The sequence below is a fragment of the Astatotilapia calliptera genome, chromosome 20, assembly GCF_900246225.1.
Source record: "Astatotilapia calliptera chromosome 20, fAstCal1.2, whole genome shotgun sequence".
In the NCBI taxonomy this organism is placed as follows: domain Eukaryota; kingdom Metazoa; phylum Chordata; class Actinopteri; order Cichliformes; family Cichlidae; genus Astatotilapia; species Astatotilapia calliptera.
The window spans coordinates 7,049,387-7,073,406 of NC_039321.1; the positions used below are offsets into that span (position 1 = coordinate 7,049,387).

The 24,020-nt window shown below is 40.8% G+C and overlaps 1 protein-coding gene across 1 annotated transcript in view; it reads left to right on the forward strand.

The window, feature by feature from the left end:
• The window catches only part of vwa5b1 (von Willebrand factor A domain containing 5B1), a 39,750-nt gene extending 15,948 nt beyond the window's left edge, over window positions 1-23,802 (forward strand). Inside the window, exons 12-23 of the mRNA XM_026153569.1 lie at window positions 871-985; window positions 1,150-1,335; window positions 1,590-1,791; window positions 9,494-9,690; window positions 10,432-10,678; window positions 12,478-12,771; window positions 13,238-13,375; window positions 15,162-15,296; window positions 15,878-15,949; window positions 16,404-16,473; window positions 18,899-19,022; window positions 19,807-23,802. Of these exons, the coding sequence (XP_026009354.1) occupies window positions 871-985; window positions 1,150-1,335; window positions 1,590-1,791; window positions 9,494-9,690; window positions 10,432-10,678; window positions 12,478-12,771; window positions 13,238-13,375; window positions 15,162-15,296; window positions 15,878-15,949; window positions 16,404-16,473; window positions 18,899-19,022; window positions 19,807-20,439 (2,413 nt within the window). The 3' untranslated portion in view covers window positions 20,440-23,802. The remainder of the gene's footprint in view (window positions 1-870; window positions 986-1,149; window positions 1,336-1,589; window positions 1,792-9,493; window positions 9,691-10,431; window positions 10,679-12,477; window positions 12,772-13,237; window positions 13,376-15,161; window positions 15,297-15,877; window positions 15,950-16,403; window positions 16,474-18,898; window positions 19,023-19,806) is intronic.
• The last annotated feature ends 218 nt before the right edge of the window (window positions 23,803-24,020 follow it).

Below are 24,020 nucleotides of genomic sequence, written 5' to 3' on the forward strand. Positions count from 1 at the left end.
CTATAAAATCACATCTCAGGGTTAAATGTAGGACCTGATTCTGCAGCTGTAATCCTTTCAAAATGAAATCTGGCAACATGCAGCTTGTGTTATTTCATTTCAGCTTCGAATTCTGATTAAAAACCAACAACAAGTCAGTGTGAATGAGGAATTAAAAAAGAAAGAAAGGAAGCATGTGAACACCGGGTTGAGCTGCCGAGTGAGAGGGAGCACCAGTGGAACAATAGACCTGCAGTATGCTGGGAAATCATTTTATTTTGCCACCTGCATCTAAGTCTCACACTGAAAAAATCCTGTCCTGAGTCACTCTGGACATAATTGACTTTTGTCTACTCCCTTTTAATGGATGCCTCCCCCCAGACGATTGCATTAGGCACACGGAGCTTGACCAAACCATCAGCACTTCCTGGGCTGTAATCGCTCTAGGCTTGCAAATAAGAGGCGCCATTCAGAAACAGGCACAAACAACGATCAATCTACATTTTTGTGAATCCACGATGGATTTTTAACTGTGTCGAGGGAGAAATTTCTTTTTTCAGTCTGCACTCTCTGATTTAATTAAAAATGCAAGCTGGTGCAATGAAATTAGGCAGCTCATCCCTCTGTGGAAAATGAAATATGAATTGTAAAATCGTTTGCTATCAGCCAATCTGCCTGGAGAACTATTTCGACTTCAGTTTCACCAGAAGATATTGTAGGCTTTTACATAAAGCTACTGAAGAATTATATTATTTCTAGTTCATAAATGTCTTTGCAGCATCTCGTTAGTTGTCTTTGTGTTGTGCTCGCATTTTGGGAAGACGCTTGCTGTCATGCTCGTGTGTTTCGTGAGCTATTCGTGGAGCTGCAGTGTTTAATGTCTTTGTGCAGATGTTTTACGTTCGGCATAGGACAGAATGCTTGCAGGAGGCTGGTGCAGGGGCTGGCGACAGTTTCCAAAGGAACAGCGGAGTTTCTCGCTGACGGAGAAAGGCTTCAGCCCAAGGTACTAATTTCCAGCTTTGTGTTGCTCCAAGCACCAAGTGTCCGCCACTGATACCAATTAGGAAATCATATCTCAGAGACACAATTCACTTTATGTTTTGGTCAGAGAGAAGCTGGCTTTTATAGTGGAAAGTCTTTTTTAGTTGGCTTGTTTTCACTCCACAGATGATAAAGTCCCTGAAGAAAACCATGTCTCCTGTACTCAGCGACATTTCCATCGAATGGCTCTTTCCTGAAACCAAAGAAGTGCTGCTCTCCCCTGTGGGCAACACTTTTCTGTTTCCAGGGGACAGTCTGATTGGCTACAGCGTGGTTTGTGATGCCACCCGCTATCACGACAACCCCAAATCTGTAAGACACCTCTTAAAAAGTGACAAATGACAGCATGCGTGTTGATATTCTGTTTTGTAAACACTTCAGAAAAGGAACATCAGATCACACCATGTTTTTCTTGTGTTTATGTTCAGTGTGATAAATCATTTAATCATTGAAGTAAATCCTGATGGAGATATATAAAAATATAAAAGCAGCTCTAAGGAAGCTTTTAATCAAACCTTGTGAAAAAGTCTCTTTTTGCATGTGTCACCTACTCAAAATCGAAACAGGATAAGAGGAGGCGATACAGCATGATGCGCTCTGTTGAGTCAGCCAGCTCAGTGTTTTACCACTCTCAAGAAGAGGACCCAGTGAAGACAGCTGGTGACAATCTGGGTTCACACAGGGAGGGCCATTCTGGAACTCTGTATGATTCCTACCAGGACTCCATGATAGACAGCAGCCCTGTCGGCACAGACCATGACCCCATGGGTAAGAACTTACGGCAGAAATGAGTGGTTGACTCCTGAATGAGGGGATTTCTGTTTTTCTAAACTATAGGTTTGCAGAATGTCAATTTGTGTGCTCCTATTCTTGCAAATTGCTGTAATTTAGGTGTAACTATGATTTCCATCCCAACTGCTGAAGTGGTGTGTTAGTCAGACTAAAATGTGTGTTATATGATTGACAGGAAATTTTGCACAGGTATTCACGGAACCCACAGGATGAGTCATATTGAATTTTATGATCCTTTGACATTTTTCATCCAGCGCTGCTATGAGGTTTATATTTGTGGTTTTGATTGAAATGCCTTGACAGCTGTTGGATGGATTGCCCTCAAATTTAGTGCAGACATTAATGTCATCCTGAAGGTTTTTTTTTTTTTTTTTTTAATATTTTTATTGAGAGACAAGTGTACAGTAGTTTACAATGACAACACAATCTGTTCCCCTCACATATTTTTTAGTTTTTCTTACATGAACAGACACAATAACACACACACAGGCACACCTACACACACGCTTAAGTAAACAAACAAAACAAAACCTAATAAGAAACCCAAAACAAACACAAACCCCAAAAGGGGGGAAAAAAAAAAAAAAAAAAAAAAAAAATAAAAGGGGGGGGGGGGGGGGGGAAAGAGACATGATATTAATCAGCTGGTAGAGCGTTTAATGACTTGCAATAGTCCACGAAGGGGCCCCAGATAGAATAAAATTCTTTGTATTTGCCCTTCGCCACAAGGCCTATCTTTTGCAATTTAAGAGATGACATCACATCTCTAAACCAAAAAGAAACTGAAGGTGGCTTTGAAGATTTCCAAAGGAGTAAGATGCAACGTCTAGCCAAAAGTGATGTAAAGGCTAATATTTTGAAGTGTGTAGGGTCGGTTAGACCAGTGTTGACTGGAAGCCCAAAAACAGCTAGAAAAGGGTCCATGCAGATTTGGGTCCCAAGAGCTTTGGAAAGAATAACTGAATACTGACTCCAGAAGCCATGGAGTCTTGGGCACAGAAAGAACATATGGCCTAGGTCACATGGGGTGGCATGACATCTCTCACACTGATCCATCACTTGTGGGTAAATCTCAGACAGACGAGACTTTGAATAGTAAACCCTGTACAACACCTTGAACTGGATGAGTTGTAACCTGGCACAGGACGTACTATAACGGACATTGGATACTGCTTTCTCCCATTGCTGATCCGAAAAAATTATTCCTAACTCCTGCTCCCAAGCCCTCCTAATTTTAGCAACGGAATGGACATTTAAATCCATAAGTTGTTTATATATTAAAGATATAATTGACTTCTTATTGGGTTTAAGGGATAAGAATTCCTCCCATGGTTGGACATTTGGGAGAAGAGGGTAGGAGGGGAAGAGAGCAGAAGTGCAATGCCGTGCCTGAAAATAACGGAATAGATTGGTAGCCGGAAGATTTGTTTCTGAACACAGGTCTAAAAAAGTTAAGAAAGTGCCATCTTTATAGAGATCCTTAAATGTATTAATACCATGACGCTTCCACTGTACATAGGTACCATCAATGAGGCCAGGAGTAAACAGATGGTTCTGCGTGATGGGCATGTGTACTGATGCAGAGATGTACTTAAAATGACTCCTGAATTGTGACCAGACCCTTAGGCTAGACTGTACCACGGGATTTTGGGTGAAATGAGAAGGCTTAAGTGGTAGTGGAGAGAATAATAAAGCTTCTAAGGATGAGGAAGTGCACGACAGGCGTTCCAGTTTGCACCACAGCAGGTCTTGAGATTCAAGCCAATGGGTCAATTTGTGAACATGAGAGGACCAATAGTAAAATAAAAAGTTAGGCAAGGCAAGACCACCATCAAATGTCAGTCTCTGTAATAATGATTTCCTCACCCTGGGGTGTTTCCCTCCCCACAAAAACGATGTAACTAGCTGGTCTAACTTTTTGAAAAAAGCTTTAGGTAAAAATATAGGAATACTCTGAAACAGAAATAACAATCGAGGCAAAATGTTCATCTTTACAGCATTGATCCGACCAATTAGGGACAAAGGTAGCGATTTCCATCTCTGAAAATCTGATTGAATTTGAGTCATTAAAGGGGAGAAATTGGAAGAGTATAGAGAAGACAAAGTACGAGTCATGTTAACTCCCAAATATTTAAAGCCAGCAGGGCTAAGTCTAAAAGGAATGTCAGATTGTTTAAGTGTAAGACTTAAAGAATTTATGGGGAAACATTCACTTTTAAGAAGATTTATTTTGTAACCTGACAGAGAGCCGAACTTATTTAGTAGAGACACAATCGATGGTATGCTAGATAAGGGATCAGAAACATATAGAAGCAGGTCATCTGCATATAAAGACAATTTTACGTCAAGGCCTGACCGGGAAATACCACGAAAATGAGGAAGGGCCTTCAAAGCTACAGATAGGGGTTCAATTACAATAGCAAAAAGTAGGGGGGACAGGGGGCAACCCTGTCTCGTCCCGCGTGACAATGAGAAGTAGCCAGAGGAAACACCATTTGTATAGACACTGGCTTGGGGTGCCCTGTACAACAGTCGAATCCATGAAATGAATCTGTCCTTGAAACCAAATCTTTGCAAGACCGCAAAGAGAAAGCTCCACTCTACACGATCGAAAGCTTTCTCAGCATCAAGTGAGATAACTACTTCTGGATTAGTGGTTGAGTGTTGGGAAAGAATGACATTCAAAAGCGTGCGGACATTAAAGAACAGCTGGCGGCCTTTAATAAAGCCATTCTGTTCATCTGAAATAATAGTAGGAAGAACCTTTTCAAGGCGAATTGCTAAAATTTTAGCCAAGACTTTAACATCAACATTCAGCAGTGAAATAGGCCTATACGAGGTGCAAGACGTAGGATCCTTACCCTTCTTTAAGAGAACAGTAATTAGTGCTTGAGACAATGTAGGGGGCAATAGACCACGTTCAAAAGATTCATTATACACTGAAAGAAGTAGTGGGGCTAACTTGTCTATAAAAGTTTTTAAAAATTCAACTGAAAACCCGTCAGGTCCTGGTGCCTTACCATTGTGCATGGTCTTGATTGCATGCACAATTTCATCCAGCCTAAGAGGGGCATCTAATTGTTCAGCTATAACAGGATCGACAGTGGGCATTGTAAGACCGTTAAAAAAAGAATCCATCTCTGAGGCGTCAGCAGCAGATTCAGATTCATATAGGGAGGAATAGTACGTCTTAAACACCTCGTTTACTTCCTTTGAATCAGAGACCGAGTTGCCTGCCGCATCTTTAATCTGGGAAATTAATCGAGACGAGGCCTGACGTTTTAACTGATGGGCCAAAAGCCTTCTGGGCTTATCACCATATTCATAATAAGTCGCACGCGCACGAAGTAAAAGACGTTCAGCATCTGCCGTAGAAAGTAAATCAAATTCAGTCTGCAAGTCAAGTCGTCTTTTATGCAAATCGGGAGTGGGACTGTCAACAACCTGTCTATCTATGTCACAAATTTGTGTAGTCAAAGTTTGAAGTTTGGCTTTGTGGCTTTTAGTGGAATGGGCAGAGAAAGAAATTATTTGCCCACGCACATATGCCTTAAGAGATTCCCAAAGCAATGACCTCGTAACAGTATTGCTGTCGTTAAACACCATAAATTCATCAATTGCGGATTTGATAAAGGTAACAAACCCCTCATCCGAAAGCAACAAAGAGTTAAATCTCCAGGGTGAGGAAAAAGAGGACTGGGCTATGAGCTTGATGTCAACGCTAAGTGGTGCGTGATCGGAAATGACAATAGGATGATATGTAGATGACAGTACTTTTGGAATAAGGGAACCGTCCACAAAAAAATAATCAATCCGCGAAAAGGACTGATGTACCTGAGAAAAGAAAGAGTACGCTCTGGCAGTAGGGTTAGAAAACCTCCAGGGATCTACAAAACCATTCTGAGACATAAACTCAGAAATAGACTTGGACATAGAGGATTGGGTCAGGGTCCGAGGATTCGAACGATCTAAGGCAGGATCAATAACACAGTTTAGGTCACCACCCAATATCAAAAGATGAGTATCAAGGGAAGGGAGACTACTCAAAAGTGCATCTGTAAAACCTGGATTATCAAAATTTGGCGCATACACATTGACTAAGAGGACGGGTACATTGTACATGGTGCCTACAACAACCAAATACCTCCCGTTTTTGTCAGCTTTAATCTCAGAGGCTGTAAACTGTACCCTTCTGTTTATTAAGATCGCCACCCCCCTGGCTTTTGAATTAAACATTGAATGGAAAGTATGACCCACCCATGGGCACCTGAGCCTAAGATGATCCCGATCTCGCAAATGGGTCTCTTGCAAAAACATTACATCACTCTTTAAACGTTTAAGATGCGTAAATATTTTAGATCGTTTAATTGGGCTATTCATACCTTTGACATTCCAAGTTAAAAATCTAATACCACTATTGCCTAAGGACTGACCTGAAGTGCTGATCATTGCAGAAAGACAAAAGAGAAAATACTTATTTCTTCACCCCCAAAGAAAGAACAAGTGGGAAAAACACACTCACACAAACACACAACGCAAACCCACAACAACAAAAGTACAGCTTCAGAATAAAAATAATAATAACACGTCAAACACACCCACCCGCCTCCCCCCTGCACAGCAAAAGCCCCCATCCCCAAACGACGGAGACGGCAGTGCACGCTCCCACCCGGAGCAATCTGAACAAAAACGCTCCCGACTACGAAACGAACCGTGTCAAACCAAAGCTCCAACAGAGTCTTTTCTCAATAGATTAAAAGGCACAAATAAAATAAAAATAACCCAATTATATTTTACTATTAGACAGGTAAAACAAAACAAGTGTTTGGCAGAGTAACAAACTTAGCTTACCACAATGATGTTTGGATTAGGATCATACGCTATTTCAAACAGACAAACATTGTCCTGCTATATCTTTTATCTTGTGGTTATTGTCTTAATATATTCCTTGGCCTCATCTGGCGAGACGAAGTCGCGCTGCATTCCTTGATAAGTGATCCGTAGTCTTGCCGGATAGAGGATCCCAAATCGGACTCCCTGAATGCCGCGAAGCTGGCGACGGACCTCATTGAAAGCCGCACGGGCCCGCGCTGTCTTAGCGGTGTGGTCGGGGAACACAGAAATGGTCATATTATTTATCTGCACTCTCTGCAGCTCCCTGGCCTTCTGGAGAATCCTAGCACAGTCCGCGTAATAGTGCAGCCTCACAACCACAGCACGGGGACGTTCACCGGTGTTAGGTTTGGGGGCCAAAGTTCGGTGGGCTCTGTCTACAAGCGGCTCCTTCCCAAGCTGAAATGCCTCCATCAACAGCACGGACACATCTGTAGCGGACAGGACGTTCTCCTCTGGCACACCAACAATGCGTATATTATTGCGGCGAGACCTGGACTCCAAATCCTCGCATTTATTCTCCAATTTGGCCAACTCCTTTGACATCGCATCAACTTTGGCTTGGAGGTGGACAATATCATCTGTACATGTGGAGAGAGACTGCTCCATCCCCGTAACCGTGCTCCTGAGGCCAGCGAATTCCTGCCGCATGGTAGTTATATCTGAGGAAAGATCCGTTTTTAGTTGCTGTATGTCGGACCTGATAGACGTGAGATTCTCCGCAAACGCTGCCGTCAGTTCCTTTTTAAACAGTGATGAAATTTCTTCACGAAGTTCAGAGAGGAGTTCAGCCTTCGTGAATTTTTCCGTATCGACGAGCGGCGTGTCGGGTGACCCAGGCCGTGGCGAAGTTTTACCACGAGGCGGGGATGCAGTGTTAGCAGCAGGCCGCAAGTTCGGCTGAGAGGTGCTTGCGCTCTTATTAACCTTACGCGACATTGTAAACACAAAAGGCAAAAACAGTCTTGTCTCGGAACTATACAAAAAGAAAAAAACCCGTCAAAAAGTGCCTGGAAATGCTAGATAATAACTAGACTCTGCAGGAGCTACGCTCGGTGCGACCTACGCCATAGTCACATAAACCGGAAGTCCATCCTGAAGGTTTTTAATAGCTGTAGGTGTCCTTTAACTTTCTATAAGGTTAAAAACAATTTGTCTAGTACTTTGCTTTATCACCGAAAACAAGCAAAACTATTCCCAAACCCACCAGTCTAATTATACCTCGAAGTGTAGGAGGTGAGTGTGCTGATACGCTAATCTAATGGTTCTCAAATGTTTTCTGGCATGTCCCACTTTGGAAGCTGAAAAAAAGTTCATCCCACACGTCACAATTTTTATTGATTGCAATGAACAAAGGATCCATGTTTTATTACATTTTACTTAAATAAAAGTGCAAATCAGCACAGACTCACCTTAGTTTCACTTTATAGATTTTACCTGGCTGTTTATGATGGCTGCCCAACAGTTTGAGAACAACTGCATGAATCCAAGCATGGTAATATTGCCATTTTTGGCAAGTTGCTATGTGCCTGTGAAGGTTCGCAGTCATCCAGGTCGTCGTAGTCTAAGGAGCTTGGAAAGAAAAGTATCTGGACTTCTTTAAGTTTTCTTGAAGATGTTTCACTTCTTATCTGAGAAGCTTCTTCAGTTCTAAGCGCAATTGGTGGAGAATCCTCGATTTTAAGCCTTATGGGAGTGTCCACAAGAGGGTCATGGACCCCCTATTGATCTTCTACCTAACCATGAGCCAAGGTGTGAAAACGAGTGTAGTTCACAATCAGCCAAGGTTTCAGGTGAACCCATTGTGATGAGGTCAAAAGGCCCAGGATGTTAGTGGGTGTTGAGGTTTCTTGGAAGGGATCTCAAAACTGGATTATAGATGGCAAACAGTTGGTGCCTCAGTTCAAAGATGGTCATTCACAGTGGACATAGATGGCTTCTTTCACTCCTCTTTCAAACCGTCTGTCTTCTCTGTCCAAAATGTGAACATTCGCATCCTCAAAAGAGTGACCTTTATCCTTTAGATGCAGATGGACCGCCGAGTCTTGTCCCTTGGAGGCGGCTCTTCTATGTTGTGCCGTGCATTTATGAAGTGGCTGTTTGGTCTCTCCAATGTAGAGGTCTGAGCTTTCCTCGCTGCGCTGTACAGCATACACTACGTTGTTAAATTTGTGAACTAATCAGATAGTTTTAAAAGAGCTCAAAGTAGGGCGGTTGTTCCCAGACTATGGGGCATAAAACCTGCAGTAGGAGTTCTGCAGTAAGGCTAAGCAAGAATGATGCATTGCCCTGCACTGCCAGAAAGGCAGGGAGTAGTTTGTAAAAGGAATGCCAGGTTAATATCAAGCAGATGATGAATCATTTTACAAATACCAAAACAAACACTATAACATATGGAGAGCCTTAATCTTACCATTGGCTTACCCACACGGTGGGTAATGAAGAGAGAACACAGTGTGCTCAGAGTCTCAATATATTAGCTTCTGACAGCACAAAGCTGAGAAAGGTAGGACGCCAGCTGAAGCCTTTGTTTGTCTATTTTTTTTTCTAATGTTGTATTTCATTTTTACTTTACAGCGAGTGCTTTGTCTATAAATCAGGGAGTTTGCAACCAGGGATGTAAGTGTGTTTAGGTCCATTGGAAACAAATGTGGTGAACTTGGCATTTTGATTTAGTAATTACCATTTCAGTGTGGTGGAACCTACAATTATGTGTTTCACGGTGTTGTGAATTCGTTATCTTTGTAATTTTGCGGGCTTTTTTCATTTTTGAACAAAACATCAGGTTTAGATAAGACATCACCGAGAAGGCGTGCCTATAGTACCAACCAGATATCAGACTACAACCCAGCAAAGAAGGTCTACACTCCCAGTGACTCCAGCTCTGTGGTGGTGAAGAATCCACTGAGGAGAGCCAAAGTCCAGGAGCTGATAGGCCAGATGAGCCCTGAATATGATGCACAGTGGAGGAATGACTACCAGGTGAGCTTTAACAGTAGCAGCTTCCTTTTTAGTTTGCGTTTTAACTGATTTAACGGCTGAAACATGAGCACAAAAATAAACCACTATCAGCTGTACAGGCAGGAGACTTTGATGATGATGGAGTTGTCATGATGTCATTGTATAGAAATTGATATTTATATTCAGACCCTGCTGACAATTAAACCGAGTCTTGTCTGGACTGAAGTATAATCAAGGACGCACTAATGCGCTCTCTTCAGTAATGAAGGGCAAAATTTATGAATTGCAATTAAGTCCGACTATTACTCGGGGAGCGTGTCAGTATAACTAAGCAGAATTCACTGGACTGTAAAGAAATTATCTTCTCTTGTGAATCCAGTTGAGGATTCAATATATTCTTGCTTGATTAACTGAGTAAATATAGCACATTTCAATTTTCTGCACAAATTAAAAGACTAATATAAAAGATTTGGAACCCTCGGGCTTTTTACACTAATCAAAAACTCAATGCTGCGATGGCCATTCTTCCTTTGTTACGCTGACATTTTCTAAACTAGAAAATTGTCAGTTGCCCTGTTGCAATACAACGCATGGTTTGCAGAGTCCTTATGTAATTATTCCCTTGAAAGCCCCCTGAAACCTGAGCCTGAGTGAGCACACAGAAATGACCAGAATTACAATTAGTAGGCGAGGTTGCAAACCTTATTAGACCTGTGATAAGACCAGGGTCTTTCGAATTAAAACTCCTTCTATTGTTTTCAGCCGCAGCTGGCAAGTCTGGGTACCACATCTACCAGGGGGCGTTCTGCCAGCTGTCACAAGCCGCTCCTTCAACAGGAGCTCTTTCTGCAGCAGGAAGCCGACTCTGAGCATCATTTTCATCCCCAGCCACAGGACGATCCTCCGCCCAGCGGCGGCAACGTGACGCCTGTGTCTCGCAATGCTGCCAGGGAAGATGGATCCAGATCTTCCACAGACAGCCCATCTCTTGGGAGCATTGGAGACACAGGTGAGAGGGAAAGTAGAATTGTTTTGCATTAGTAGAAATCTCTAAAAGAAAGTAAACATTTTGAAGCTGGCCTGATTTTTATAGTGTAGCAGCTAATGGGTTGAATGCGGAGTGCATCGTTTTAGAGGGGCTTAATTACAAATGCACTGTAGCAGTAAATTAACAGAGTTAGAGAGCTAGAGGAGAACATAACCTCCATCTGTACAAATATATGACTTACGGTGAGAAATTGGCTAGGGCAGAACGGTGGTTAGCACTGTTGCTCCACTGCAAGAAGGTCCTGGGTTTGAATCTAGAGCTGGAGTTAGATAAATATTGGCTAAACTGGCTGTAGATGTGAATGTGAGTATGTATGGTTGTCTTTTTCTGTGTTGACCATGTTAAAAAAACATATTTATTTTTTAAAACATGTTTAAAAGGGGATGTTCATATTCAGAGGGAACCGTGCCACCTTAAAATGATGGACCTGTCCATAGTTTACTTGGACTGTGGTACACATGTAGGGCCAGCACAGAGCTCCAGTGCTGCATCAACAACAGTTTAAGCCATAAAAAACACAAAACAAACAAAGGACAAACCTATAAAATGTCTTTATTAAGTAATTAACAAATATGTAAGAGGTCAGTGTGTCACCGCTTCCCCAATAAAGCCACCAAATGCTGAAATGCATGAGACCTATGTTCTGTAAGAGCCTGGGTTGGCACCAGAGCTGGATGGGCGATCGACTTTGATAGAGGCACATTTGATTCAGCTCACTTTGCTGTTTCATTAAAAAAGAGAAACGTGAACACAATTTAAAAAGATGCTTAAGAAGCATAGTATAAAAACAAGAGACGTTTTATGATGAGACAGAAGTAGATTAATGAACTCATCACATACGAGGTCACTGACTGTGAGCACAGAATATACTCAGAATATTAAGATTTGTTTTGCAATTTTCAGGTCAAATCATGCTGTAAAGCCAGCTGCACAAGCTGATGAATAACCTCTTTTTAGTTCCAAAGAGACACATGAGGGCTACTTCCCAAACTCTTGACTTACATAGGCCCATCCACTCCAAAAAACTCCAGTGTTCTTGTTAGTTAGTGACCACAATTGGAGCACATGTACTAAGCTGCTATTACCCAAACAATTGACTTGAGCTTGAGCTGCAATACCTAATTAGACATGAGAGTGTTTTAACTTTTTCATTATCAAAACTGTACTTGTAGTTGCAAAAGTATGTCAGTAGAATTCAACCGAATTCAAAAAGTGACCTTTTTTGGATAGGCTTGGATCCCAAAAGTCCATAATGTTGATGTTGGCAAGAGTGCATTTAAAAAGCTTGTGTGTGCACATGAAAGAGAGAGGGATAAACATATATGAAATGTGCTACAAAAGCTGAGATGCTGAGATGTGACATGTTTGCAGCTTGGATTGTTAAGGGCAGTGTCAACACAGGCCAGCAGGGAGTCAGGAGAATAGCATGCTCAAGCATGGCATGAGGTAAACATGATCGTAAATCGAAGCTCTGACACTCAATTCACGGGAAGAGCAGGAAATGTTTTTCAATGTCTGGGGACAAAGCACAAAATTATCTAGGAGATGAATGATAAACAGAAGAGGTAGAGTTTTAGAAAACAGTTATTAAAGTAGAAAATCAAGCAGACAGAAGAGCTTTGGAAACAGGAAATAAATTAATTCAGCACAAATTCAGTTCCATACGAGCAGCAGCAGGTAATAAGCTTAAGAGAAATAAGAGGTCCTCGCACGGTGGGATTGATAAATCCACATCAAATCTTGCTCCTGCGATGTTTCAGATGGTTATGGACACCAGTTGTGCCGAGCAGAAACCCCACAGGATACCCACGCTGCACATCTGGATGCTGCCAACCAGCACAAAGGTGACTGCAAGGCTGTGGTGTCTGGACTGCTGTGCGGAAAACCAATGAAGTGGGAGGTTGTGTTTGATATCGAGCCCTTTCTGAATGGCCGTGAACGTGAGGAAAAGGTTCACGAGGAGCTGTGGAACGAGACCTTCCACCACCTGGCCGGCCGCTCCATCATCAACGACTTTGAGCACATGGCCGATAAGGAGTGTGAGATTGAACACGGTGAGCTCTATGGGGATTCCAGTGTTTAGAAGGAGACGGGGGTAAATTTTAAGATTAAAAGACTTTGCAGCAGTAGGCCTCCTGCTAATTCAGATTTGATATTTGGCTGTCTGTCGTCTGGTTTTGGCATTTTAGATATAAAACTTTTCACGAATAGTTTGACATTTTGTCTTTCTCACTTTCTCACCAAAAGCTTTTAGAGAGGACTAACATCACTGTCGTGTCTATCCATTAGATACAGTGTTAGGTGGTATGAGGTCCTTTAGAGATCCTGTTATGGGATTTTTTTCCCTTTGCATGGAGCCAAGTGAGCTGTTTCTTCCTCTTTCCAAAGCAGTGTAAATTTTCTGATTTACTTCCTTACCCGAAAGTAAATAAGTATATGTCATTTATAATTTACTAATGTTTGGAATGATTTTATTTGATGTTATATAGTATTATATATAATGCTCATTGTGTTTCACAGGGTCTGGCAGGAAGTACCAGTTATACGGTATTCACACCAGCAAAGCCTGCAATATACTGAGCAAATACACAGCGTTTGTTCCCATTGACCTGGACACAAATGAGTATTTGCAGACATGTATTGAATACTTAAACCCTGGTAAGTAACACAAATTAGGTGTGACAAGGTTCCCTTAAAAAATGTTCAATCAGCTGCTTATTTTTTTAGAAGACTGCTGCTGTGCCTGACACAGCAATCTAAAGTGTGATATTTTTAGAAATGCCTTTTCTTTTCTTTTGCAGAGCATTTAGAAGAAAATATCAATGTCATTCTAACATCTCGCTGTCAAATATGAAGCATGAGATGAAAAAAAGGAAACTTCCTATGGCATTTATAGTCATTTTTTCTAAAACATCAGTCTGAAAGAGTATCTAGCCTTGATATGGGTATTTCAGGCACAGCTCATTGACATAGCCGCATTAACATCACACACTGGTTTCAGTATCCACATTTTGAGGATTAAGCATTAGTATTTTGGCTACTATCATATTTCTTTTGGAGCCAGACGCCTGTACAATCCACAGAGACCAAAAACATTTTGTGTACCAAGCTGTAAATGCTGTAAATATACTCAGAATAACAGTTTAACATGTAAGTCTTGGAGCCAGCTTTAAGTGACACCTGAGGTACTTTAGTTTTTAGCACGTCTATGGTGGCTTCATTTTTTTCAGCTCCTGTGGTTGCCCCTTGTTTGAACCTTTCGCTTGTGAAAAGCAGTCAGTCAGAAGAAACCTGTCTTAAAGGAATCTTTGCCTTTTAAAGGAAGACGTGCTAACACGACATGTTTCAGACAGTCAGTGACCTGGAGAGCTGCAGTAAAGCTCACTATTGGGTTAACTGGGATTAACTTGAAGTGTGAATTATGCAAAGCTGCTCCAGGAGAGTCCAGAGCTGGAATTCAGCATGATAGGCTACCAAGAGCCCAGAAGCGATTTGGCAAATAGAGATCATTAACTATAAATTAAAGTAAGTGGCATGTAGCAGAAACAGACAAACAAACAAGACAAACTTGTGATTTAAAGTGGGTGGATACAAAATAACCAGGTAGCCTCAACCAGTCAAGCCTCTACCAATGGGAGTAACAGATATCTTTAGTAAACATAGGATGGCATGTAAAAGGGGCTGCTTGCACAACCAGAGTGACGGAAAAGAGAGTGAGTAAATTTGTGGCAAAAGATTTTGTGGGCAGCAATCTACTAAAATAATTCAAATAATAAAAACAATCACTACTTCCTCCAGTTGAACATGGTAAATTTTACTCTTATTAAACAAAACCACCATGAGTGAGTGGGGCAATGTACACCATATTATTTTAAACTTCTTACCTAATTATATATACTTTTTTTCTTAAAATATCTGCATGCATCTATTATACTGATACTGGTTCCTTTCCTTTTCCTGTAAAATGCACTAATGTAATTTATAATTTACTATTTTCATTCATGTTTATGCAGAAAGGGATCATTTATACTCTATAAATACAGGATAGAAACCCCCAAGAATTCTGCAACAATGGATTTTGTTAGCCATGACTGACTGCAAGACATCGCAATGTAATAATTCAAAGTTGAAAATTACAGTAAAATCAAAGCCTATAATGTTGAAAAACATATTGTTGCCACACCACATTACCAGCATGTCCAAAAAACCTCCCCAAAATCTGTGAAGCAGGTTTAAAAAAATAATGGTAGAGAACATTTTCATGATTAAATTTCATGTCTAGAGTTTAAGTCCCTCTTCTGGTTACTTAAAGGTTAAAATGTGTCTATGCAGCTTAAATTATCCCATGTTTATAATAAAGTGCAGATTTCTTTCTGTCTGAATTACACATCAGATGCCCACAGCAGGCTTAAAAAATGTCTCACGATCAAAAATTTGTTTTCAGGTGATGGTCTGAAGAGGAACTCACACCCCAGCTCTCGCTCAGGGAGCAGAAAGAACAGAGGTTACTCCATCGGGCTTGGCCGCTCTCAGTCTGGCGGCATGTCGGAGGAAGTCGAAGATGTCCTGCTGCACAACAGTAGGCTGCATTTTTTATTCTTGGCTCACATTTCAGTCCTAGGGAAGGCACTTTCATTTCAATAGCCAGCTAGAGATAAAGTAGAAAGAAATGAGACATGAAGAGGTCTTTTATTCTGATGCAAGCATGGAGTATATGATCAAAGGAAGCAGTTACAGGAGCATTATTCAATGAGGAAAGAATAAGAATCATATTTATTAACTGAAATCTTGGTTCATTCAACAAGGGAAAGGTTTCAATCTTGCTTCACCAGCTCTGGGAGCTGTGAGATGTTGAGCTCGAAAAGCCGAGTGCTACTTTACATTAAAAATAATCCAGCTTCAGCAAAGGGTCACAACATTTTAAACTGATTTTTCAGTGGTGGCATAGCAACAGCGGGAGCTAAGACGAGCACGCCACTCGAACATCTGCTAGGCACTGCCGGTCAAAAAAAGAACGTGCACAGATACAGATGAGTTGCATCAGCATTATTAGACAGATACCACCCTTTTTCCACAAAAGAATGACCTCTTAGGTTTGGAATGATAAGAAATAAAACTGAGCACAGCTGACAGTTAAAATCCTTTTCATCATCGTCTCAGGTGGAGAAGACGGCGTCTCTCCGTGCAGCACCCCCTCCTCCGCCGGCTGGGAGAAGTGTAGCTTTGCGGAGGGTAAGTGTTACACATCAAACGGTCAGTGAGTTTGCTGTGCCCCCTCAATTTTCCCTCCACGAAGACCTTTGACATGCACTGTCTGGCACTTTGTTGTCGTTTTCTCTGCGGCGCGGCCGCACTGGTCCAAATGAGAAACATGAGATTATTGACATTTTTAGTCCCTGTGCTTGTCAGTGACGACAGAAGTCGACAGAATTTGGTGGCTTGTATTGACAAATGCCGTCTGGATCTTATTTGGAAAAAAATAAAGAAACAAACAAGAAGAGTTTCACCTGGAGAGGAGAGGCAGCTATGTCTTCTGCTGTCACTTATATATCAGTGGGTGTTTTTCAGGCATTTATTATTTCACACTTAGGAGGGAAAACTAAATAAGGTGAAAAAAATGCACTCCCTCACTTCTCTTTTTTCCCTTGGCTAACTCTGCCTCTCTTTGTGTCTTGCTGTCTCCAAGTCTCCCAGAGGAGTCCCTCTGTGACCTCCGACCAATCACAGAAATCGGTGGAAAGCCTTTTTTCTGCCAGGTGGGTGATTGGAGGCTTGCTGGCTGAATTAATGTGCTGAGGCTGTGCTACCACTACATTAGGAACTAAATGGGTATTACAATTCGACTACTTCACAGGGCAGAAAATATTCTTAACATCATCTTTATCCATTCCTGTCAGCTGATTTTGGCTTTTAGCGTAAGATGTATTGAGGTTAATGTATCAGTTGAATGCAGGGTATCATTAGCTGTGACCCTGAACTGAGTTACAATTTCTTCTCCTCAACACAAAGAGTCCACAGCCATGCTTGCAGCTCTGCCAGGATGTGTTTAGAGCTGAGACACCTAGGTTATACAATGTGCTGATGCCTGCGCAGAGTGAAACACTGTTCAAATGAATGAAAGAAAGAGGCCAGATGGCATAACTGTAAAAAATATACAATATTTTCAGCTGGTCTCTAATGGAAAATCTCCATAGCACTGGATAAAAACTGACTGATTGAAATAGCTGAGTGAAGTCTGACTTTTGCTCACCTCATCACAAGTGGCCAATCATGTAAGTTAGAAATTTTTTTAAAAAAAAGTGTTTGGCTGGAGGAGGAAAGATTTGGAGGTTTGCTAAAGGTGTTACTTCTGGGAGAGTATACCACTCTTGCAGCTAGAACATATGTGCTGGCTGATGTGTAGAAAGTATTCTCTGAATCAACTCAAATTGTGACCTGATTTTGGTGTTAAATAACAGGTTAAAAGAGAAAGTTACTTAGATACAACCATACTTAATGGACAATGGAGATTTGTTAAAACGAGCAGTCAAGTTCAACATCTAAATATAACAGATTTAGCCATACGGGCAAATTTTTGTCTGCAGTTGCTTGCAGGTTAACATTATTCTTTACTAGTGAAGAAAAACCAAAAGTACAAAAGGATCTGTGCGCCGATAAGAGACAAAATCATGTAAATGTTGAGACATTTTGCAAAGAAAATAATTTGAGATTATGTATATAAGTCAGATAAAGCCACTGCTACATCACTCACAGAATCTAAGCTGAGCATGTTGGTCTTACCCATATTACTGTAGTTAGATCAAATGTTGAAGCTGATGGGTGAACATGATATACTGCATTCTCAAATGAAATAACTCTGAAATCATAAGGTAGCCGTGCCCTAAGGCATACCCTGCATTTTTGTCTCTTTTTTGACCTCACATGGGTACAGTGGGTTATATGTGTTTTTATAAAATACAATATAAATGTTATAAAGTTTGTTACATAAATATTTGGAAATTTTGGGTAATCTTGCATCTCTACGTCCCCACAGTGGAAATTTAATGAAGAAGTGCTTGAACTTTAAGCTTATTTCAAGGGTTTAACAAAAGTATTGCATGAACGATTTATAAATTACAGTCACATAGACTCAAAAGTAACTGGACAAACTAATATAATTTTAAATATAAGAATTGTTTGTAATACTTGAATGAAAATAATTTGCAATCAGTAGACTGCATAATGTCTAAGACCATGAAAATGGGTCTCTTTGCCTTTGGTTTTGTATTTAATAACTAATAGTTTAATAAGAGATGGTGTCTTTGAGTGCAAACAGGTGGATATACAATTTCTCTGCTTAGAGAAGCTCCTTGATTGCTTTTGCAGTAGGTTTTGGGTCACTTTCCACTTGCACTGCGAAGCGCTGTCTGATCACTTATACAGCATTAGGCTAAATTGGAACAAGGTATATTGCTGTGCTATTTTTTCCAAGTATTAAAACCTTAAATGATGTTAGTTTGCCTAATTATTTTTGAGCCTTTATGCATCAAAAATGTAATTTGTAAATAGTGGTTTACAAAACCTTTGTAAAACCCAAAGGTGAGAGTGTGCAGCGTTTGATTTCAAATCCACAATGATGGAGTACAGAGAGAAAATTAGAAATTACAGAAACACTTTCACCAAGACTTTAAACTAGTGATTGAGACCATAAACTCACGAGGACAGTGTTTACAGAGCTCATAAAAAAGTGAGCCGTGTTGTTATTTTCTCATAGATTTCTATACAGTTGTACTACTTCAGGAGTTGCCCCCTAATGGTCATATAAAGGAATGCAGATATAAGGCAATTCTTCACTGATTTGACTTTTTATACCTTGAGGGTAGTTCCCCTTAAAATGTATGTGGTCTGTGCAGTTTCATATCAATCCAATAAACAGTCATTGGAGATATTTCTGCATAGACGAAGACATTTTCCATCCCTAGAAATGGAGATGCCCAGAGGCTAAAAAAACCTCATTACCTGTAAAAAAAGAATTTCCCATTTTTTATTGGGTTATAAAACATGTAAACTTTTACATAAAAGAAAAGAAAGAAGTTGTTGCCATTCTTTTCCTTCACAATCAGTGGATTACACCTAATGGTGGTTTGTGTTTCACATACTTTACACTGTAATTTACTTCTGCACCCCCCTCTCCTCTTTAAGGCTGGCCCTCAGCAGGACTCGTCTGCTAACTCGAGCTGCCAAAGGATTCATGTGTCGATCTCACAGCAAGTCTGGTGATTCAATTGGAGAGAGCGACAACGAGAACAAAGACTACATTCCTCTGGTGGGCTGCAGATCTTTACATGTGAATGTTTTTTTTAACGTACACTAACTCGAGCTGACAGAGACTGTGAATCTGTCAGAGGCTGTTTAGACAGAGCGAACAATGAGTTCGCTCGTTTATGCTGCTTTGAAGAGCCCTGAGGCGTAAGGTGCACAGCATGTAAGCATGCTGTATTGTAGATTTAAATGTAGCGTGTCTGTAGTCTGACATTATATACACTCAGAATAAAAGAGACTTAAATGAAATTTCTTTCTGTGTTGCAAAAGAAATGGGTATGATTGATGGATTAATAGGGTGCTTATAATATGAGCATTTAATATTATAAGACCATGACCCTCACTTCCACTAACCAAGACCTTAAAGGGAGCTCTAATTGTTCAGCACATGGCACATTGTCCGTATATTGTTTGGCACTTCCCAGATTCAGTGGAATAAAGTATGTGTCAGAAATGAATAGCTGTAGAATAAAAGATATGTAGAATAGCTGACCATGAAATGATTTCCTCTTCTTGTAACAGCGAGGAATCCTTGGTCAGAGCATCTCACAACAAGCTGTTGAGTGGAGCAGAAAAAACCCCACATTGCAGAAGAACATCATGAATATGAATCAGCTGTGGACTTGCTCCCTTAGTCCTTATTTTCTATTGATACGCATAAAGACAAACACACAGTCTGCCAACTGAAACTGATTTTAGATGCTCTCCAAATACATGCTGCCCTCTGCTTCACTGCTGAAGGATTAAAGACTGCAGTAACTAAACAAATTAAATAATTTTCTGTACAGGTGTTGTTGCAGTTGGCTTGTGGTGCATTTCCCCTGGACGCAGCTCTGTGCGATGCCATTAATGTGCCCATGGACAAGCTAAAGTGGACGTCCCCCTTCACCAGTCACCGCACCAGCCTGGGCCACTTGTCTCACTCCAGCAGCCGCCGCGCTGAGAGTGCTGATGACGGATGCAGATCACCGTTTGAGCAAGAAACATATCAGCAGCCTGCAGATCACACCGCAGGCATTCACAGCCTGTCTCATCTGTCCAGGAGCACCTGGACGGATGCTGGTCCCTCCTCGTTAGCGAGCCCATCTGCCGCTGCCAATCCCCCGCTCTCCACACTCTCCCGGGTGGATAGTGCACAGAGCTCTGGGTCAGGGGGCTTGGAAACACCATCGCCTGTAGAAAGCATGGTGTGGGCTACAGCGGTGGCCCTTGCCTGGCTGGAGCATAGCTCTGCCAACTATTTTATAGAATGGGAACTGGTAGCCGCCAAGGCCAGCATGTGGCTGAGTGAGCAGGACATCCCAGAGGGCCGAGATTTAGCATCAGTGAAGGCTGCTGCCAATCAGCTCTTCATCATCCTCAGACACTGGGATGAAAACCTGCAACTGAACATGCTCTGTTACAACCCTAACAGCGTCTGAGGCCTGTCAGTCCAAGACTGCAAGTACTCAAACCCTAACGATACTATGCTAACTGAGGCCATGCTATTCTCTGATCAGCAGTTTGTCCTCTGGAGTCTGATTTTGCGTTGCAGTTGTGAACAATGTGTGTTTTCTTCTGTTTGTGTGCTGTTCCTCCAAACATATCACAGGCTCTTCAGAGGAACTACAGTGTGTGCAAGCTGTTACCTCGCTGGTGCCATATGCTGTATCTGGATCACTATTAGCAATGGAACTATCCGAGTTATGCCACTGATTTGAGTTTGAAAGAGAAGAATGCCAGTGTTAAATTTGTAGCATGCCATCAACCATCATCATCTGAGAAAAGCTATTACTGTCATCACATTGATGTAACAAGGAGAATGCTGCAAAACTATGGTAAGATCAACTGTTCCACTAATTAGTACACGCCATTTTTACAACAGTACAACCTTTTCTGAATTGTTTGGATTGTGCTGAGGGGAAACAAATGTTGAAAATAATAATCTGGTTACTTGCCCTCAGTACTGGCACTCTTTTCTAATGCTCGGTGCCATTACATTGTTAGTACTATTTGCCATTTTTGCAGTTTAATTGTAGCAGAGAAAGAAAAATATGCAAAAAGCTAGAGAAAATATGACATAGGTTAACAATTTGTTTGAAAAAAAAAATATGTGGTATATGTGGGGAAATGTGTGTATCTCTCTAGCATGTGATTTACTGTCTATATTTCATACAGTTTTTATTTTCCCGTACCTGATTATAACTGTTTTAGAGTATAAGATTTATTATTTCTTTTACTTAAAAACAAAAACACAGATGTGGAGCTGGATGCACCAGCGGTTTGCAGGTTCAGAATTATCCTCATAAGCTGAAGGTTTGCTAAGTAATAAGGAAATTTACACTAATTTAACTCTAATTCACACAGAGATCTTCCCTGTAATTTACCAGGTTTAACTGCTGTAAGCTGACATAAGCATTGTTATTAATCTGCTAGAATAAAAAAGTGATTACGCTTTAAGAGGTTTTTCTAAATGAAGCTTCTCAAAAAATAGCACGAAACCTACAGAAATAATTAGGCTTTTAGCACTAAGGACCACACTTGACTTAAAATATATCAAAAGCATTATATAGACAAAAGCATTGGGCCATGCCTCTTAAACTTTGAATTCAGGTGCCTTTTAAAATGGCTCATTCTAAAGAACCCACTGAATTCAAGCATGGTACTGTAACAGGATGTCATATCTGCAATAAGTCAGTTTGTGAAATTTCTTCCCTTCTTGCTGATTCCGAATCAGCTGTAAGTGGTATTATTGCAAAGTGGATGTGATTAAGAGCCACAGCAGCTCATACAAAGTGGCAGACCATGTAAAGATGCAGAGTGGGATGGCTGAGTGCTGAAGTGCATAGTGCATAAAGTGGCAAACACGGTGCTGACTTAATACCTGTAGAGATCCAAACCTCCACTGACATCAGCACAAACCCTGTGTGCTGAGAGCTTCAAGGCATGGATTCAATGACCAAGGAGCTCCTGTAGGAGGGGATTTGTATTTCTGCATTAATAAATCAGTGCTGTACATGCATCATAACTGCGAGCTGTTCTGTAAACCTACGCTGTAACCTTTGCCATAACCTGACATGCTGCTCCCTGGAAATGTAACTACACGCCCCGTTGATGTAGCCCTCCCCTGTTGTAATTGGTCCGTTCAGGGAATCCTCCCCTGAGTTTCTGGTGACCTTGCTGTGGTTTTTGAATGAATCAATGGAGGCATGTGCATACAACCACGAATGTGGACGTTGGGCTCTACAAGGATTCACTGCAAAAGTCTAAATCAGTCTAAATCAGCCGTAATGTGTAGTTGGCCCAGTTATTTTGTCCATGTTGTGTTTTTATGCACTACATAAAGATGTAGGAAATACAATAGTAATTGCTAGTAGTATGGTATAACAGGCAATAAAGGAAGCTAAAAGTTATTCTGTGATACTGGCTGGAGCACACCTGTCTGTAAACATAGCCGTCATCTTTATCTCAGTGTTATAGCTCTTAATTTTCATTATTGGGTCTTGCACAGTTGCAAACTGAAAAACTCGGACCATAAAAAGAGAGACAGACAGATAGAAACAGCCAAATTACTAGAAATTAGTTGCACATCCTGCTGACATCATAATCACATATAAACATATCTATATATATGCACAATTAAATTCAATACTTTTCTTTCCCCAGAAAGAGCTTTACTTTATAAGTTATGTTATTTGAATACAGATTTTTTTATTTCAAAGAACAACTCACATTTGAAAACACTGTTTTAATATGAAATCACTCCCAAAACTATAATACAAATTCTGGAGAGATCCCACTGTGGACTACAGGTGGATGCTGGGGTGTTGTAGAGTTGAAACCAGTAGACATCAATGCAGGGTTAGATGGTAAGTTCTGCATCTTAAATGGGCTGCCAATTTGGGAGTATGTGTTTGGTATATGATGGGAGAGCGAGGCATGTTATGTGTGCACGATGCAATCCTTAATGAGTTTTCAGGATTTAGTTGACTTAAATATTTTTTTATTGGAAACTATTTATTTGCACATTATAAAGCAAAATCAAAAACGGTTAAACCCACTTGTAATGATCTATAATTTAATTATCACTTATGTTGGACCTTGGATTTGCAAACAGCTGGTGCTGCCTACTCCCCAATAATATGTACAGTGACCAAAAGTCCTGCTCCTGAAATCAAAGATGAATGGCCCCTGCTAATTATCACTGTCAAAGCTTCTTTACCTCAAGTGCCTAAACAAGGTTTAAATCAGCTGAAAATGTAAAACCTGTTCATTGCAGTAACAATTGGTTCATTTAAAAATATATACACAGTCGATACCCTTCTTTCTGCCTTTTTTATTCTTCCTTTTCAGTCCATTTGAGCATGTTTCAGTATTAATTTTCTATTTTTTCCCCCTCGTTGCAGTGTTGCTTTACTCAGGTATTCCTTTTTCCACTCAGGCTGAGTTGCATACGTCCGTCTGCATGAGCACAGGTGTTTATGTTATGGTGTTTGATGATTCAATTGCCACATTGGAGGCAGTAGTGCAGTATTTCCCTCTCTGAACTGAGAAATACAATGTAGATGTCATATAGTAATATTTTTGTCCTGTAATTGCAGTATTTAGTGCAGCTGTAATTGAAATAAGTATTTTTTATGTACCGAGTCAGGTGTATGGTGCAGTATCTTTCAACTTGCTGTTCGTGCCTTTATAAATGATTGTTAACTGTTTGAGGCTGCTGAAAGCTTTTGCTGTGTCTTTATAATTGTGAATGCTCTGACCAGCTCTGAAGGTGCATGTAATAAAGTAAGTCTACAACCAAAGAGCTGGGGCTCAAGTCATTATTGTTCCTCTGCTACCATGAAGGCAGACCTCATGGACTAATACTGTGACCCTTGTCTTTTTAAGGATCTCCTGCTATGCTGATAATTCCAGGTTTACCCATCGGTTTGTCTCACTAATCTTCCTCCAAAATGAAGGAAGCACAAATGTCAATTACCAGTGGAGATGTCCATTTTGCATATACTTTATGGTGACTGGA